The sequence below is a fragment of the Triturus cristatus genome, chromosome 6 (assembly GCF_964204655.1).
Source record: "Triturus cristatus chromosome 6, aTriCri1.1, whole genome shotgun sequence".
In the NCBI taxonomy this organism is placed as follows: Eukaryota; Metazoa; Chordata; class Amphibia; order Caudata; family Salamandridae; genus Triturus; species Triturus cristatus.
Window position 1 is genome coordinate 1,442,805,783 of NC_140589.1, and position 20,227 is coordinate 1,442,826,009.

General features: G+C 45.6%; 1 protein-coding gene across 1 annotated transcript in view; it reads right to left on the reverse strand.

The window, feature by feature from the left end:
- LOC146821513 (uncharacterized) overlaps window positions 1-20,227 on the reverse strand; it is a 436,639-nt gene that overhangs the window by 289,433 nt on the left and 126,979 nt on the right. The window contains exon 5 of the mRNA XM_085612507.1: window positions 9,687-9,853. Coding sequence (XP_085468633.1) covers window positions 9,687-9,853 — 167 coding nt within the window. The remainder of the gene's footprint in view (window positions 1-9,686; window positions 9,854-20,227) is intronic.

Consider the following 20,227-nt stretch of genomic DNA (forward strand, 5'->3'; position numbering starts at 1 on the left):
TTTTCCCAAAGTGATCTAAATTCTTGGGATCAGGGTCCCAATACTTATACCCAAAAATCCTTTGTCCTCTGAAGGCAGAGTGGCCTTTGCCCAGTCCAAACCAGTTCCTGAGCACTCTGTTTACCAGACTTCTCCTTTCCTTTCACAGTGTAGGGCAGAAACATTAGACGCCCCACAGGAGGTGGAGACAGCATTGTGAAAGGCAAGAACAGCCCTGGAGCACTTTGTTGACAGGATTCCTCCTCTTCATTTACTGTGCAGGGCAGACACATCAGCCGCTCCCCAGGAGGTGGAGCCAGCATTGTGGAAGGCAGGCACAGCCCTATTCAGGTCCCAGGTGCAACTCCTCCCACCCATCTAGATGCAGATCTCTCTATTCACCACTGGGGCACCTCACCCTGTCTCCTGGAATTCCCCAGCCATGTCACTCAAACTCCAGACAAATGAATACACAGCCTAGCAGAGGCAGGTTTGAATGGTTAGACAAGAAAATGCCTACTTTCTAAAAGTGGCATTTTCAAACACAGAATGTTAAAACCATCTTCACTAAAAGATGTATTTTATCATTCTGAGTTCAGGCATACTAAATTCGAATTTCTACCATGTTCTCTGAGTCAGTTAGGATTATAAGACGTAATAACCAAACTGCCCATTCTGGCCTATGGAGAACAGATAGCCTTGCAATAGTGAAAAACGAAAATGGCTGTCATTCACTATTAGAACATGCCACACACACCAGGGCATGTTCTACCTTATCCTTACAATGCACCCTGCCCTTGGGCCTACCATAGAGGTGTCTGATATGAAGAAAAGGGAAGGTTTAGGGACTGGCAAGTGGGTGCACTTGCCCAGTCAGCATGACAGTACCAGACTGCACGCAGGCCCTGCAATGGCAGACCTTAGACAGATTTTTACAGGCTGCTTCTGTGGGTGGCACAACCAGTGCTGCAAGCCCACCAGCAGTATTTGGATTTACAAGCCCTGGGCACTCCTGGTGCACTGTACTACGGTCTGACAAGTAAACAAAACCAACCAATCATGGAATCACAAATCATACATCAATTTACAATAGGGAGCACTTGCACTGTGGCACTGGACAGCAGTGGCACAGTGCCCTGAGCAACTAACACCAGCAAAAACATATGAGGCAACAGCGAAAAATGGAAGGGAGACCCACGCCAATGTGCCAGGTCTAACAACTATGCTACGTGAATTCAGATTTATTTTTATTTTAAAGTTATATATAGCGCTAGCTAGACCCAAAGGTATCAGATCGCTTTACATGTTATGTGAATATGTTTTCTATGGAAGGTTTGGAATTTAATGATAAATAGGGATTTAGTTGGAACTATTTTGATGCATTGGACTGATCCTTGTTCAGACCTCATGAGACATTCATCTCAAACTGGCTGTTCATGTGTGGACTTGTCATGACGCATCATCCAAGATGACTGCTGGTGTGTCTGCATGCGACGCTCCACCAGCCAGGTTCAGTTTTAGGATCGAACCAGCGAGAGAATGCACTAGTGCGTGTGTCTCACATGCGAGGCACTATTGTTTACAAATAGGGTTTGGAACCTGTCTATTGATTACCATTTGTTGGCTGCTGTGTCCCTCTTCTTTGTAGCCTCCTTAATTGGCCAGTGCTGGCCAAACGTTACTTCCAATCCTTTCAGTGGAGCAGGGACCAAGCACAGATTGATTCAACTTAATCAGTGCCTGGCTGCTGCTGCCCACGTGATTCAGGTACAATTCCTTCCCTCTCCCACTCATGCTGCCTGCTGCCCCATAGATAGAGATTTTTTTTCTAGTATTTTTTTTTTTGCTTCTACAGCAAACTACAGTTTTATAGTGCTGCCACCAGTTAAATGTTCATGAAACTCGTACTAAGTAAAACAGTTCAGACAGTGCTTGTGCTACAGAAGCGAAGATTGCCTAATGTCACAGAAAATGACTCGAGCACTCTTGTATCCAAAACCGCCAGCTGTTTTACACATGGGTGGTTTTTGGGCTGCTGGGTGTTGGAAGTGGGGGTCCTTATCGCTTACCGCCGCCACCAAATGCTGGAGGCGGGAGTCCCCGACCCCTCTCTTCAACGTTAGGCTAAGTAAGGACACCGTCTGAGATAGCCCTGCTCACCCCCTTAGTAGCTTGGCACGAGCAGCCAGGCTTATCTCCAAGGCACGAGTGTTCAGTATGTGCAACCACGCTCACCGTAACCTCATGATGTCACCACAAATAGACTCCACACAAGTTTTAATAAAATGAGTATAATCTTTATATAAGCAATTATATGATTCAACCACACGATACAAAATCAACATATAAGAATGGGTAGTATTCTTTCCGATGGGTTGGTAGGTTCTAATCCCAACCACCGCTCCTAACCAACAGTTAAGCTCACTTCTAACCGTTTCCAAAAGGTTAGGTCAGTCGTATTGCTAGGATCATACACGTTGCAAAAGGAAACAAATACTGCAATGCGTAACCTTATTCTCTTATACTGTGCAACAGAGAAATAATGCCATACGTAGCGCCACAGTCATGTACTTTGCAATTGAAGGAATAATGCAATGCGTATCACCACCAGCATGCCCAGTACCAGGAAGAAACAAAGCAATGCGTCACGCTACAATCCTGTACGGTGCAATGAAGAAATATTACACTGCGCCACGTTATACTCAGATACTATGCACTGAAGAAATAATGCAATGCGCACACATTACAATCAGGTAATATGAAAGGGAAAAATAACATAGTGCGTAGTGCACCAAGCATGTAGTTCGTCAGGCACAAATAAGGTCAGGTGTCATACGACAGTTTGATAGTTCGTTAGCAGCAATAATGCAAAGTGTAATACGACAGTTTTACGTGCTCCGTTAACAGTGCCCCGGTTATGGATCAAATGAGGACACAAAAGTACTGCTTCCCACTCTGGCCCCAGCACTGTACTTCCTTGGGTCAGCACGGGCCGGGATCTGAGCCGAAGCAACGGCTCGGCAGCTGACTGAACCGGGAGGCCGAGAGAGTGTCCCTCTGGGCCCGCACCCCACCCCAGGTGTTGATCCACGTTGCCTGGGGGCGTGACCCCACTCTCCTCCCCGAAGTCAGCGACTTGGGCCTTGATCCAGAACTCTGTCACGGGGTGCGGTGGACTCGGACCGGCGGCTCAGCTTTTCCGTGGCTGCCGGTTCGGGCCGCTGCGGGTGACTCCGAGTGCCCCAATGACTTGGCACTTCTTCCGGCAGTCTCAGTCCACACCGAGATCCGCTCTCAGCACTGTGGAGACTTTACTTCCAATTCGGTGCACCCCCTTTCTCAGGCACTCCTCACCAGCGCCTCAGGTTGCACTTCGACACGCACACCGTGCATCCGAGACTCGCCTCTTCTCTGGTGCTCACGACGATCCGCCACTCTTCACCAACGCTCCGCTTGCACCTCCACACGCACCCTCCGCTTTCGAGTCTCTCCTTTCCTCCCGGTGCAGACGATGTCCAGGCGCTCTTCACCAACGCCCTCGCTGCACCACGACACGCACTCTGCACATCCAAGTCTCACCTCTTCTCCCGGTGCCCACGATGTCCAGGCACTCCTCACCAACGCCCTGGCTGCACCACGATGCGCACTAAGCGCGTCCGAGACTCACTTCTTCTTTTGGTGCCTACGAGGCCCAGGCGCTCTTCACCAACACCCGGGCCACACCACGACACGCACCCAGCGCGTCCGAGACTCACTTCTTCGGTTGGTGCACACGATGCCCAGGCGCTCCTCACCAACGCCCCGGCTGCATCACGACACGCACACTGCGCGTTTGAGCCTCACCTCGTCTCCCGTGCACACCACGACCAGGCCCTCTTCACCAACGCCTTGGCCTGCACTTCGACACGCACCCAGTGCGTTTGTGACTTAGTTTACTCCTGCGTGCCCACGATCACACGGCACAACTTCTGAGGGTCTCAAGCAGCAAAAGCACATGCACACCGCGTTGCTTTGGACTTCTCCGGAAACTTTTAGGATCCTGTATTTTCAAACAGGGAGCCAGCTCACCTCGGGCCCTTGGGGGTTACAAGACACAGCACAAAGCACAGTCTTCTTCAAGCAGGGGGACCCAGCGCCTCCAAGCAGAGTCCCAAAAGCCTCTCCCTTAGTTAGAACAGCAAACTGCAGACCAGCCCCAGATTACGAAGCAAGGATTGGTCTATCCACGGCAGTCTCTTCAGTTGCTCCTTCTTTAGCAGAGGTTCCTCTTGACCACAGAATGGGTCCAAGCCTTTACAGTCTCAATCCATATCTGTTTCATTCCCACTTTCAGGGGTTTCAACTCTCCTGATTATAGCCCTTAATGTCTTTGAAGTTCGCATATGCTCAAGGGTCCCTGACTCCTCCCTAAATCAGTTCTGGGTGTCTCCCTCCCAGTGGCACCTCTCTCCCTTTGATACTGGGGGTCTGGATCCTTAATCACTCAGCAGGAGATGGGTCAATTGGTTTATAGCACCGGCCCAGGCCTTTTCACTTCCCGGGCTTCTCCTCCCCCTACTCTCCAGATGCAGGGCAGCCTGGTGCCATCTCAACCCCTCCCTGGGTCAAGACCTCTCCCCGCTCCTCTCACCTTTCAGTTGCAGACAGACAATCCACATTTCAGACACACAGAAATGCTCAGAGCACAAAACTCAGCCACTTTATAAAAGAGTGGTTTATGAACACAAAGTGACAAAACCACCTTCACAGAAAGATGTGTTATAACACTGTGAGTTCATACATACTAAACTTCACCTCTCCATTATAAACTGACAGGAAACTAGGCTAACAAACACAACACCCAGCCTCCCCTATTCTGTCCTATGGGCAGAATGGCCTTTCAGCAGTGAAAAACGAAATGGAGAGTTTTTCACTGTCAGAACATAGCAGACACCTCAGTATACCTTCTGCCTTTTACCTCCACTGCACCCTACCCAGTGGTTACCTGAGATCTACCACCGGGGTACGCAATGTGTATGAAAAAGAGAAAGTCATGCCTGTCAGGACAACATGCTAACTTAGCATTCTGCGCGCAGGCGCTACACTGAAGGCCTGAGTTCCCTTCTCTGCGCGCCCTTGCATTACTAGCCCTTGCACACACAGTGCACATCACTAGGGATTTTTACTAGTAAGACAAACATACCAATCATGGCCAACCAATGACCATTACATTTTAAACAGGGAACTCTTGTACTTTGACACTGATCAGCAGTGGCAAAGTACCCAAAGCATCTAAATTGGCATCTCTAGGTCAGGAAAACGGTCTAGGGGGAAAGCAAAGAGTTTAGGGAACTTTAGCCAAAAAGGCCAAGTCCTACACTGGGTTTAGCTAGTTTTAGAGTGAGGGCACTGTAAACGCTTTCTCCTTTAAATATGCATAAGGTATGCTGATATTTCTACTTTGTTGAATGTCTTTAGGGTTCATTTTCTACAAATATGGCAATACTAATTGCTGTGCACTGGCTGGAATGAGTTTTTAGTGCAATAGCTTTTTCTGTTATAATCTTCAAAAGTGAAACCGAACTTCCACGTAATTTGATTTTTTTATTTTTAGAAGCAATCACAGTATGGCACACGAATTTATCGGTATTTTCAAATGGCTGAGGTATCCCTTTCTTCATCCGTTATAAGGATTATTGGAGGAGTCAGTCCTGCTCGAATCCGATTCTGTGCTCTGGCGACTGAACACTGACCTATGCACAGGAGTCCGCAGAACCTTTTTCAAGGGGGGCAATAATGTAAATAATGGTCAGGATCGCGCTGTCGGTATTATACCAGCAACACAATCTTCATATTTTTTTAAAGGGCAGTGAAAAATCCGGAGGAAGGGGGGGGGGCGCCTAGTCCTCCTCCCCTGCAGACGCCCATGACAGGCGCTCAACCCACTGAGCCTGTGTAGCGATGCACTCTTGGAACAGCATCTCCTGGCGGTGTGAAATTAAATTCATACTGTATGTATGCTTTTCGCACGAGTCAGCATTCCTGCCTGGATAATGTCTGGGATGTGTTACAAATCGTTCACCAGGAATTATGCGTTTGAATGGTAAACGATTAACCGTTATTTAGTAAACCCTGTGAACTAATGTTCTGTTCACAGGCACGCTTCAGGATGGAAAACAGATTAATTTACATCACTTAGTGTAATTTAACAAATTTGAACCTCTGACATCAGATTAGTGATTTTGCACTGCCGGAGCAGAGCACAGCTATACATAGACATTCCCCCTAAACGACGACGCACACAGAATAATGTGCAAAATATACCGCTATAAAACAACACTCGATGCTTGGAGTTGCGAATCACCGAAAACATGCACTTTATGCGGGATCTGATAGCGGCCCTTAGACTGCTTTCTGGCCCTCTATAAATGTAGAAACGTATCAGCTGGCTCAGTCATTACAAAGCAGAGCAATCCTGTTAAATCCGAAAATGTGTTCTCCTAAGGGCACTACCAATAAGTAATCTCCACATGAAGGCCCACCTCCCAAAAAAAAGCCTTATCCAAAATATGTGAGGTGGGAGGGAGTAAGTCTGTATGCTGATGTCACCGTGAAGCGGGGTGCATACTGGGTTTGTTGATTCTCCAGGCAGCAGAATTACTCCAGGATCCGGCTCCAGAGACTCACCTACCGAGAATCCAGAGTGCATCTAATACATGCCCACAACACCTCCCCCTTTCTACACCCTAAATAAGTCTTTAAGCAGTGCAGTGAGTACTACTAACAGGTAAGGGTGAGTCTTTAACACCAAGTAAAACTAACATGTAGAGTTCATGTTTAACGCATGTACGCGACTACAATATGACACGACCGAGTGGCTGCGTCATCTTGCTTATTAAGTTATTATTGCTTTTATTATCTTTCCTTCATTCTGTACATCCACTGTTTTGATGCTGGTCAACATGAAGAAATTACAATGGCAGAGGCAACAGGTCTCCAAGGTGAGACCTATTGGCTTTGCCAATGTTTGTTTAACATATTTTGACTATCACATACAAGTATTGGCAATGGCAATAGATTCGCTAACGTATATTAAAACAAAGCCATGGTGGTTTTGCCAATGTTGGTGTTATATTTTCCTATGACAGTCCTGAACAGGAAAAAAATTATCTTACAGTCTGACATTAGACTGACGGTCTAATATCTGATGGTCAGTCAGAAAATAACTCCTCTGGCGGAAATATGGTGGTCGGACTGACTCATAAGGGAGTAGGTAGCCCTACAGTTTGCGGTTAAGTACCCCACCAGACTGGTGAGCACTGAGCAGTCTCTATACACAAAAAACGTGTCACATTGCTTTACCACAATCTCACCTCTGAGTAAATGAAATATTAGTTGCACAACATGACAAGGATGCCCACTATCCAAGTTTCTGAAACGTCAAGACTTCTTTTTAGGTCTCGCGCCTAGCGTTGCACAGCGTAACAGTGCTCGCGCAGCGCGAGACATTTAGTAGGTGAAAAACGGGGATTCAGCACTGACCTAGGAATAGCACACGCTCGTGCGTGTGCGATTCCTTTTGTGCTACCCCATTGGCCGTTTCATGCGTCTTTTTATTAAAGACTGCACGCAATTGGCCAAAGGCGAGTGCATTGCTCCGCCCATGGCCTATTGGTGTCTATTACGCGCTTGGTGCGCGTAATAGACACCAATAGGCCATGGGAAGAGCAATGCTCCTCCCATGGCCTATTGGTGTCTATTACGCGCTTGGTGCGTGTAATAGACACTAATAGGCCATGTGGTTTCAATTATCGTGCTCAGACATGGGCGTGATAATTGATATCACATGCTTGGCTGTGGCGCGCGTGCGCGCACCACTTGCAGGCTTCTTTGTTTTCCCTATCGTGATCGCGTTCATTTTCACAATTGTTTTCCTTATTTCCTTTCCCCTCACACATATTGCAGTCCGCGCCCTTTTCTAAATCAAACAAAAAAATGCTACCCACGTCCAGTCATAAGCGCGTGCAGGTTTGGTGCTGCATATGCGTCCATTCGCCCTATGAAATGATGCAGCAAGAGGCTGTGTAATTAATCTTTTTACATGGTATTCCCCCTTAAACATCCATTCACCAGGGTGGTGCACGCGCCTCGCTGTTTGTGGCCCGGCGGCTTGCTTCCTGCCAGAGAGACAGATAGTGACCTCTGTGTCAGCTGCTTTCACCTTAGAAACGATGCTTCAGAGGCTGCTGTGGGGAGCCGAGCAGAGGTGTGTTAACACAAAATTCACACAGCTGCACTTTACGGAGGTCACGAGTCACCTGGACCAGCACTAGGGGTCACTAACCGCTGGGGTCACTGACAGGAAACGGTAGCTCAACACTACCTCGCCCTCTCTAAAAGAAGTGCTTCGAAGCACTCCTGCTGCTCTGAATGTATTCAGCCGCAGCGCCACTTGTGCACAGTGCACTTGTGGTATTCTCTAGTGGCGGAGACCCCCCCACACACACACAGACACAATGGGACGATATTTACTCCCGCAGTGTCTGATTGAATGAGTTGTGTCCGTATTTTGTTTTGGTTTCACACACACATATCAGGCAGCCTTTGCGAAAATAGTGTGATTCTATGTGCGTGTGTATGTGTTACTAACTCCCAAGCTTAACTCTAGAGTTTACATTGAAGACTATTTCCTTGCTAATTGGGGATCTCGAGCACGAGATACCATCTCTGTAGCTCCTTGGCTAAGAGTTTACCCAGTGTAGGCTTCGCAGCGCTTTTGGTCACTGGACATAAGACGGCCGTTTCAAGGGGTCTAATTTGATGTGCTGTTACTCTTGGGAGGTTATGTGAGTGTGAACTGCTATGATAGCACTGCAAACTCGTTTATTATGGCTGCCCCCATAAAACGAAAAATACCGCTCGTTAAAAATAACCAAGGTCAATGTGCGCCAATGTACGCTTTTGCGCAGAGGGGGCGGGGCCGTTCGTAAAATACATTTTTAAAAACCCCTGCTATCAGCTACTCGAGTAAGCCATCTCTGCCTTAGTTGATGCTGTGTCAGGGCGTGGGCCCTGAATGTAGTCGCCGAATGGCTATTAAATTATAAACATTATTTGCTGCGTGAAAGCCATATTGTAGCGTGATCTACATACTACACAAAAAAGGTGTTATTTTGGCCGACTTGTTTTCCTCTTAAATTGTAATACCTTGGTATCATTAATGTAATACATTATCTTCTTTTCTTATGCGCCTGAGGTTCGGTACTTTTAGGGATTTCGAAAACTGAGCAAAAGCACAGCACTAATTCGCTCTAAATTGTTTGCTTCAAACAATAAGACAGAATATTTTCGATTGTAAGAGGGCGTTTTTAAAACGCATTACGGCGAGTTTGTCCAAACCCCTGGCTGCTTTCCAGGACTTTAAATTTAGACAGTCTGCATTAAACAACAGAAAGCACAGAGTACTCTTTCTGTTGCATTCACAAGCTTAATAATAACAAGCACTGGCATAGCCAATAGGTCTCGCCTTTGAGACCTTATAAGTGTTTAGCCATACAACAGTTGATGTTGTTGCACCAAGGATATTGTACTGAATAAGTAAATACTTATAAGGTCCCAAAAGCGAGACCTATTGGCTATGCCAATGCTTTTTTATTTATTTTTGTTACTGATAACAGAAAAATTGAAAAGGAGATGCAAATAAAACACTGAATAATCAGTCATACTACCTCGATATGCGTAGCAGCAGTGGACGGCTGAGCCAGCCATTTTCCTGTCGAGCTCGTGCTCGGGGCATCTCCAATTCTCTCCAAGCAGAGTCTCGTCAAATGGGTCGACCTTTGACCTTCTGGTCAATATGTCGATATATGGAGCCGAGAACACGTGCTTGGGATCGCTGCAAACAAGAAGCGGAAAGTGTTACTTTCAAGAAAAAAACACATTTCAGGAAGAGACGCCTGAACTGTCTTAAGCTGTAATGTGTGAATCACTAGTAGATATAAAAACACTGAAATATTGGTTACAAGAATCTGCTGCATAAATCAAAGCCCTGTTTTTTTTGTTGAGAACCGAAGAACTACATCAATTGAAGGTCTTGTTCAAAGGTCAAGAGAACTGCTAGGAGGCCACAGACTTGTTCACAAGCGCCATAGAAAAAGAAAGCTCACATTTTAGCAGTCTTTATCGAGTAATTTACTTTAAAATAGTAGAAACTGCAGGAGAATGCATCAAGTTGAAAAGCTGGCTTGCCACCTGCCTATCTTATCATCAGTATTAGACAACTAAGGAAGGGCGGACTCTAAGGGGCTTATTTACAAGCCACACGCGCCGCCGGTGATTCACTTTTGATATGGGAAAAAGTGACGTACCGGTGGCCAAGGTGCTGGTAAATAAGCCCTAAATATCTAGGGGCTGACCCACAACGCCATAATCCAAATCTAAGTGCCACTACTGTGCGCAAATAACAGCATTCTCGATTAAAATCTCACCAGATCCGTTGGAGCTTACTCTTGTAAATGTGATTGGCTCGACTAAAGCTGTGCCATTATAAGGGATTTTCCTTATGGACAATCTGCTCATAGGATAGCTCCACGTGTGAAATTTGGTGAATACTCACACACTTGTGAGTTTGTGGGTGTATATATAAACCTTTGCAGATAGACTCTGGATATGGTCCAAATTTACTGCTGTCATAGGGGAGATTAAATCTATGTTTAGGGCAGGAATGGGGAACAATCACCACAAAAATGACGGGAGTTTAAGGCAAGGGGATACTGCACAGGGAAACCCCACAGAGAAAAAAAAATGAAAAAATTAGAAAACACAAGTGCACTTTGGAGTGCCATTTTGGCGGATGGCAGGGAACAGTAGCAGGGGGGCTGGTGGGGGAGGAAAAAAATAATAAAGAAAGAAAAGCAAACTTACTTGGAGGTCTCCGTCGCAACCACTGCTTCTCCTCCAGCAGGAAGAACCCAGCCTCCCAGAATCCCCTGACCAATCACAACGCTGGCTTAAGCAGCGCTGTGATTGGTCTGAGCGCCGTGGTTTGGTGCTCAGAAAGGGGCTTGGAGGCTGGGCATGTTCTCCACTAACAGTATAATACAGCCTGTGGAGAACATGCACAGTGCGTATGACGGTTTGGCTGGCCTAGATGGCCAGCCAAAGCCTCATGCCACTTTAGGTGCAGCCATTAATCCTCCTCCGGCCTCGACGTCAGGGGAGGCCGGCCCCGTTCCACCCCACCGTATCAACAGGGCTGCAATAGTAAAAATAAAATAATAATAACAGACGTTCCAATATTATCATTTTACTTTTACTTTGCACTGCACAGTGGGGCGACACTTATCCGCCTTAGCAGAGGAGCCGCTTGGCCATTTCCATGTATATTTAAACACATGTAAATGGTTTTACATGTGACAGATGCAAATTCACAGGAGTGCTCTTAAAAATCTTTATAAGTTTTATGAAAAGTATATATTTGTTAAAACCAGTTGAGAGGATATGTGAACCCATTAACTTTTATTTGAGCCGTTTTGTAAATCACGTCTTATGTGTTCACCTTTATCATTATTGGTGCGTGCATTAAACACCATGAAATCACAAAAGCATGGAGCAAAATGCATTGAATTAGAGATAATACCCGATGTAAAAGTGTCTCCTTGGAAGGAAAGCTTTACTTAGCATTCCAGTTTTTCCTACAAGTATTTATGAGTTGATATCCCACGAATGGCATAAATGGTCGCCACCAGCAGTCCAGATACACTCCTGTGTCCAGAGTGGGTTCAGTTGCTAGTCCTTCTGCTTGACCACCTGCCAAATCTATGATTAGTGGACCCCTAAGAGTACTTCTCCAGGGTAACAGGAGTTTGAAACGTATATCCCTGTTAACTTGTACTTGTAACCGAGTTGAGCAGCTATCTCACTTCCAGTTTAGGTAAAAATGAATTGCTGTGCCTTCGCTGACTCCTCATTGCCATAGTAGCCCAACCTCAATGAGACAAGCAGGACAAAACTCACATTACTCACATGAACTAGGAGGGTCTTGGAAGTGTTGCTGAATTTTTCCTTCTGAGTTCCAGACATGGCAGAAACCTGAGAGGATACCGTAGCTCTTGAGACATATGATCCTTTAATTTCTCAGCCATCCCAAAACAACCTCCTTAAGTGGAGATACAGCAGATGCTGCCACTGAACCAGGTGTTCCATGCCCATTAGGCTAAAAGGGCTTCAGCTTCTAGGCAAAAACCCTCTAGTCCTTGGTGCTCAAAATAACTTAACGAAGTAAGAAAGCTTATCAGAAAGTGTGAGAAGGATTGGATTTTAGCACCACTTCACCTGAGTATGAAAAAGCTTCACATACAAAGCCCGAATCCTCTTATTTCAGAGCACTTGTGAATTCTGAAAAGAACAGACCAAAGCACCTGTTCGAGGTTCTCGCGCAAACTACAAAGCCCTCCACCACTTCAGCTCTTGAGTCATCAGTGGCCCTCTGCAACAACTTTGTGCATTTCTTTGATAGAAAAGTCAGAGACATCCATATCTCGCTACACCCCAGTGAACATCCAGAAACTAAGACTGTAACGTATAAGGCACTCCATTCACGGTCATCTTTCTCCCCAATTTAAGAACGAGACCTACAACGAACAATTTTCAAAGTGAAACCCTCAAACCAACTTCAGGATGTAATTCCAGGATCTATCAGAAAATCTCTTGCCACACACCTACTCCCCCTTTGGAACAACATGGTCAACGCCTCTCTTCAACAGGGCCTATTTCCAGAACGATTAAAAAGTGAGTCAAGAATCTCTTGTCTTGAAAAAACATCTCTTGACCCAGAGAACATGAACTACCGCTCAGTCTCCACACTTCCATTTTTAGGCAAAGTCATTGAAAGTTGCATCCCAGCTCACTTCACACATTCGAACAAACAACCTCCTAGACACTCTCAAATCAGGTTTCCGCCAGGGCCACAGTACAGAAACTGCGATCCTCAAAACAGTTGATGACTTCCTTAGAATCCTCGACTCAGGTAACTCCTGGTCCTCCTGGACTTGTCCGCTGCATTCGACACTGTCAACCATCTGGACCTCCTTCACTCTCTTGAACAACGCATGGCTTATGGAGGCACAGTCCTCAATTTGGTTCTCCTCTTACCTAACCAACTGCTCCCAAATTGTGAAAATGAGCAATTCTTTCTCGAGACCAGTCAATGTACATCAAAGGGTCCATCAAGGCTCGATCCTCTCTCCAACCCTCTTTAATCTGTACCTAGAACCACTATGTGTGATTCTCAAAAACGTTGGGATTCTCTTCCACATCTATGCTGAAGACACTCAAATATATATGAAAATCTCTTCCCCTGAAGACATTCTCCTCCTTTCAATCAAGATTTAAAAATGGGTGTCTAACCATCATCTAAAACTCAACCCAACTAAAACAGAATTTCTTTTGATCTCACCTCCGAAAGCAAACAGGAATGGAAGGACAACTTTCCTGCCCTGGATGGCAGCCCTGCCATTGTCTACAGTGCTAGATCGCTTGGAATAACCCTTGACAATCATCCAAACCTCCATAGCCACATCACAGCCATGGTCAAAACCACATGACACCAGCTCAGGCAGCTGTGGGGCATCAGACAATTGATACCGGTACAATATTTCAAAACAGTGGTGCAGTCTCTTGTTGTCTCCGGACTAGATTACGGAATTGCCCATTTCTCAGGCATTCGCAAAGTTCACCTAGGTCTACTGAGAGCAACACTACATGCAGCAGCGTGCTTCATTTTAGGTCTCAAGAAATTTGACTACATTTTCCCTGCCCTGCCAATCCTCCAATGCCTTCCCATTGAAGTGCGGGCCCAATTCAAAACCACCTACATTACCCACAGAGTGCTGCACTCCTCTTCACCCTCATATCTAAATGAGAAACTGAAAATCTCTGGCGCACATAGAGGTTCCAGAAATCCCCAATCCCTACTCCTGGAGCCCCCCACCTTTAGTCGAGAACAGTACATGAGCCAGTCAATCTCTGCTTGCACCACAAGAATCTGGAACTCCTTACCTCCCTCCCTTCACCTAACAACCTGCATAGCCACTTTCAAAAAGCACCTCAAGCTCCTCCTATTTGACAGAGACCTGAGTTAATCACCCTCGACCAAACCTAAGTACTCTCTCCAGGATACGAACTACCTTCATTGTGTGTCCTCCGCCATCTTAATCAATGCTTAAATCGTGTACGTCCCTTGTCCAACAGCTGCATTTGTCCTGGTTGCAGCTATCGATGCAAATGTCTGAGCGTAATTATTGTAACTGTAGCTGCTGTATCCTTGTATCATGCTATTGTTGTAAAGCGTTCTGATGCCTTTGGGCCATGTCTGAACTATATAAATTGCAAAAAATAAATAAAAAAATAAAGCCCCCCTCCCACGTCGCCTTCTCAGCCCAGGGTGCAGACCGGCTACAAGTTCTCCTTCAGGACACAAATTTAACCTCAGTTTGGCAGCTGTGCCTCAAGTGGGAAGATGGCGTTTATAGCAGGTAAACAACAAGGGATGGTGAGAGTGGAGGATGCTGGGAACCACATTATGCTCCCACAATTCCTTCTGTTGCCTTAGCTCAGCATCCAGGAGCTTCGAATCACATCCATAGCGCCGAGCACCAGTTATGAGTGGCATACCTTTATTTAGCTGAATAGCGAGGAGACGCCTAATCAGCGAACGAAGTTGGTGACCTGACGGGAGGGGCTGGAAGCCTGACCTGTGGCGCTACTTCTGTTAAGGAGCTGGCTCGGCTCACCCCAGAGAACATGATTATATAAGGGGCAGTACAAGTCTAAAAGTTGCTCTGTTGGGGCAAAGAAACTGAACGAGGAAGGGAGAGAAATGGAGTGCATTTAGGAAACCAGCAGAGCTGTAGGCTCTAGAGCAGCCGTCTTCAATCTGTGGGGCGTGTCCCCCAGGGGGGCCGTGGAAGGGGGTCTCACATTTCCAGGCCTAATGTCTGCCTGGAATACAAGACTTGCTTTTCCTTTTGGACAAAGACAAAGGCCTGGACCCCTCATTCATCCTTAAAATGCTTCAGCTGAAGTTAATTGAGTCTCATGTGCTGTAAAACGAAGAGGCTAAGCAGACAGGTAAAACAATCCTTCAAACAAGTCTTCATGCCAGGGTGCCTGCTTGCCTGAATGAAATGCAAATGGGCTCTAGGAGTTAATCTGCAAATATAAAGGGTGCTTGAGAGTTGTTCTGGCTTTAATTGCTTGAATCACTCCAAGCATTGTGATGGCAAAGATGTGGTTTTTTTTGCATGAGGATGCAAAGGGTAAAGGACTGGGCTGGGAAGTGCATGCTTTTAACCATAACTGTATTTACACAGTGCTAAGTACCACTGGGGAGGTGTTGAAGGGACAGGTATGCAAAAAAAAGCATTACTTATGGTCTTATTAAGCAAATCTATATGTAGCTACCTGATAGTAAAAGACCTAAAAAACCTAACAAAATATTTTGGGGCTGATTTATGAAAGGTTTGCGCGGCCACAGCATCACTTTTTTTTAAAGCTTTGGCGGCACAAGCGTCTCAATCATATCTATGAGGCGATGCAGAGTCACCCTGCGTGGCTTTTCATGGCCTCTTAGATATGGAGTAAGACAAAGCAGCGCAAGTCACTGTGTTGCCTTACACTATGTCAAGTAGGCGTTCCATAGGAATTGCAGTGGGTGTTCCCATAGATGCTGCCCCAGATTTGGGAAACCATGTAAACCTGGGGCAGTGCCAAAACCTTACGCCTCCCCACAGTAGGCGTAACAAGGAGAAATGTTTTCATTTCTCATCGTTTTTCCTCTTTCTATGTGTGTTCCTTTTTCAATGTGCGCTGAATTCTTCAGCACACATTGAAAATGGAAAACCCCTCTCAACATTTTTTTTTTTACAGGAAGGTGCCACTTCCTGCACAAAAACAATCCTGCCTATGTTGGCGTTAGGCAACAATTTGTGCACCAACACAGGGGAATGGACAGGAATGCACCATATTTCATAATAAAGGTGCATTCCTGCCCTTTCATACTGGCGTAGGGCAGCGCTGCAAGAAGACTTGCGGCACTGCCCTACGCCAATGCCTCATAAATGAGGCCCCTAGTTTTAGCCTCACGTTTGTTCATGCCCCCACACTCACTGACCTTTGGTTTGCTACACACTGTTTAATTTATTTTCCAAATGTAAACATGATTTGCTGTGTGAATTGAGGGCGTATATGGTTGTCGATAGTTGGCAATGATGAGGAGGACCAAGTTCTAAAATTTTTTATCAGGAGGGGGTCCTTACGTTTAAAATTTTATGACAGGGGGGGTCTCGGCATCAAAATGTTTGAAGACCTCTGCTCTAGAGGGTAAGATGCTGATGGCGGTGCAATGAGAGGCAGCAGAGAGGGAACTGGAGTCCCTGAGCTTTGTTTAGAAGATGAATTTGTTACCCTCCGTAATTTATGCTCCTTTTGCCTACCTCAGAAGTATGAAATACTGAGGCAGGCCAGCGTTGCCAGGATGTGAGCATAACCCACAGGGTACACAGAGATTGCCGCAGCTAGGACATTAACCAGCTGTGCTGCCTCAGGAGCTAAAGTGCTTTCATGAAAGGGACGTAAATCAGTCTCATCTTGTTATAGGATATCAGAATTTAGTGTTCAGGTCTCTTACATTTGGCAACAAAATCATCTCTGACCTTCATTTAAAATGTGAATTGTCTGAAGCTTCAAAGCCAAGTGGTGAGTGGAGGGAAAAGAGACAGGCAGCAGACAGAAGACAGGTGGCACCGGTGTGGCACAAGCATGGAATGGTTAGATACAAGGGCAGAGGGATATGATGGAATGATGGAGGGGCATGGAATGGTTGGATACAAGGGAGGGTAAGAGCAAAAGAAGTTTGGAGGCACTGGATAGCTGGGAAAACCAGGGATGGACAGAAAGGCTGTAGGAGTATGGCGATACTAGCAACCATTGGAGAAAAATAGTGAAAGAATGGGTAGACAAACATGCTAAAGATAGGAAAAACAGAGCCAAAGTATTGGCGGAAGGAAAATGTAAGGGGTGAGAGTCAGGGCGTGGGATGTGAGGAGAGACCGAGACTAGTGGTAAAACATGGAATGAGAGATACACTGGTGTTGAGAGCAAGACAAAGGCATACTTTAGAGACAAGATCAAGGAATGGATGGAGAGATAGGCCAAAAGGTGGAAAGTGAGGGCCAAAGCAGAGGCTGAGAGGCAAAACGTAGGGATGAATGGTAGACAAAGTGAATGGATGAATGGGCAGACAAGAACAAAGGATGGGTGGATAGGTGAGCATTGCACTGGGTAGAGACTAGGGATAGACACAGAGACAATGCCAAGGGAGGGGTAGGGAGTGGACCAGTGGAAGGGAGGAGAAACACGGTCCTGAGATGGGTAGCCAGACATAGCCAAAGCATGGAAAGAGGAGGGCAGTGCTAAGGGATGGAGAATTACAAGGTCAAAAACAAAAAAGAAAAGAAACAGATTTACAAATAGAATGTGAAAAGAGCGTGTTAGATTTTTGTAAATCACACAATTGTTTTGCATAAATAAAAGGTTAGTTGAGTTTAGGAATGGGCCAGAGTCATAACAAATCGATCCTTATTGTAAGACATAATCAGAACAGTGACAGTTTTGCGACACAAAGCTCACTGCATGAAAGCGGAACTGTGTGAAACAGTGCTATCGATGGACAAATAAGGATCAAATAGATAACATTGCACAGATATATGTAGAAAGAAAGAGCAAGCTGAGTGCATTTGAGAGACCAGCAGTGGCATGAAGGGAACTGTAACATAAGAGTTGCAGATGGAAAGGACAGAAATAGGCAAGGTAGCAGAGGACACAGGACTATGAGAAAGTGAAGCACCCTGACAGGAAGAAAGAACAGTGACCTGAGAGGTGTTTCAGAAGGAAGTAGAAGCATCCTGACAAACAGCACAAAAGATAGCCGGCAGCAGCACCCTAAGAATGTAACACCTTCCAGTAACAATAGTGTACTGAGAACTACCCCTAGGATGGAGAAACACTGTAAGAGACAGCTGCTTCTAGAGAGGCATTCCACAGAATTGGAAGTACACTGAGAAAAGGCAGCACAGAAAAAGAGAAGACAGAACAGTACCCTGAGGGGTTTCAGAGAGAGGGGATAGCAACATAAGGTATATTACAGGAGAGGGCAGTGGCACACAAAGCAGTACCCTAAGCAGGAAGCCTGCACGGTAGCCTGAGAAGGGTTTCACAGGCAACCTGTATCAATATCTCAAAGGGACAGTAGTGAATTGAGGGGATTATCAGCGTCACAGATCTGTACACTTAGAGAAAGCTGCACCTAGAGAGAGAGAGGATTTTCAAGGATGAGTTAAGGCAGCACATTGAGTAGACAAATTGAACAGTATTTTGAGGGGAAGCAGATTGACGGGAGAGCAGCCTAAAGGCAGTAGAGACAGGGTGGTACCTAAGAAAGTGCGATATCATCAAGCGACATCAGCACTCTGAGAAGGTAGACTGAACCGTATACCCTGATAGGGATTTCACATGGAAAAGGCAGTACTTGAGAAAGAACACCAGAGTGAGAGGGCAGCAACACACTTGGAAAGAAGTAATAGAAATATGAACAATGCACTGAGAGAGGTGTTACTAGGAAGAGATAACAGATAAATCTGCATCCCAAGAGAGGTTTCACATGGAGCGGACAGTACCCCGAGATAGAGCAGCACCATAAATATATAAAAAAGTAGCACCCTGCAAAGGATTTCCCAGAGAATGCTCATCACTTATGAAATACAGCACCACGAGAGGATTTCCTTAGGTGGAGCGGTATCCAAGAGGCATTGGGCAGAGCTCAAAGTAACAGCAGCACCTCAGGTGTATGTGTATTTTATTGAGGGATGGTGGGGAATTCAGAGATGAAAACATCGCCTGAGGAGAGGGAGCATCCAAAGAGATAGCAGCATGGTCAAAATGACAGGGCACCTTGAAAGGAGAGAATGCTACCCTGATGAGGAGCTGGATGTAGCAGTCACAGCATGGGCAATATTCCTTTTCAGAGGGCAACGCCCTAGGAGACAGCCATGAGTGTGACAGGAAAGCACATTCTGAAAACAAGAGAACAGCATCTCCATGGTGGAAACTTTTAGAGAGAACAAATGGCACATTGAGAAAGTGCCACCCTAAGAGAAAGTGTGGGTATGATGGTGAGGGAGAGAGAAGCCGGTCAGTACACAGAGGAGAGACGAGGGGTCCAGCATACTTTGGAAGCATAATAGCATCAATGAGAGGAGAGGTACAATAGTGAGCAAAGTGGTGGACAACACCCTGAGTAGAAATTGTTAATACTTTAAAATATATAGATATGCGTTATTGGAAAAGTTTTGTTGGAGGCCATAAGTCTAAAATGTTATGGGTGGTTGCATTAAGGGAGGATTGTTATAACATTGTGTAGTACATGCCTGCAGACACATACCGTGTTACATGGATTCTTACAAACTACTGCAGCAGGCAATGGTTTCAGTATTGGTTGCCACATTGAATAAAACCCTGGGGTCGAAGATTTGACTGTAACAGTCCTTGTTTGACCTTCCTAAGGAGTTCTGCATACAGTAATTTTATAGGTATTAGTCATTTTTCTGACTCTTTGCCTGATGCCTGCTTTGTGAGAAAGTTTATGCTTGTTATGGTACGTCTAAGGTGGTTTTGGTGATGAGCTATTGATAAGGTTTTAAGACTGGTGATGAGCTAAAGATAAGGTTTTAAGATTGATTACTTTTTCTTAATGAGCCAATGTCCAATGCCATTGGTTCCATTAGTTTATTATGAAAAATTACTACAGGCGCAGTAGGCCTGACTTATTGAGCGAATCATATGTTAAAGCCAATAGGACTTTTAAGGGTGGCTTCTCATTACACTGTGTTAAAGCCTGTACACAGGTTTTTTTGTTACATTAAATCTCCGGATTACTGTAATAAGACAAGATTTTGGTGTTGGTTACTTCCTTAAACAAACCCTTGAAGATTTGCACTGGGATAATCCTTGAAAGACCATTTTAGGAGGACATAGCAAGTGTCGTTTTCTGCCAGGTCCTTGCAAGCGTTTGGCAGTTAGCGTGGCAGTCCTACAGGACCGCAGAAGGCTAAGTGGGAAAATGCAAGAACGACTCAGTGGTAAATTAATGGATACATTCTCAGTTCTTATCAGATTAGCGATGTGGATGACCCTGCCTCCATTGCTTGGTATG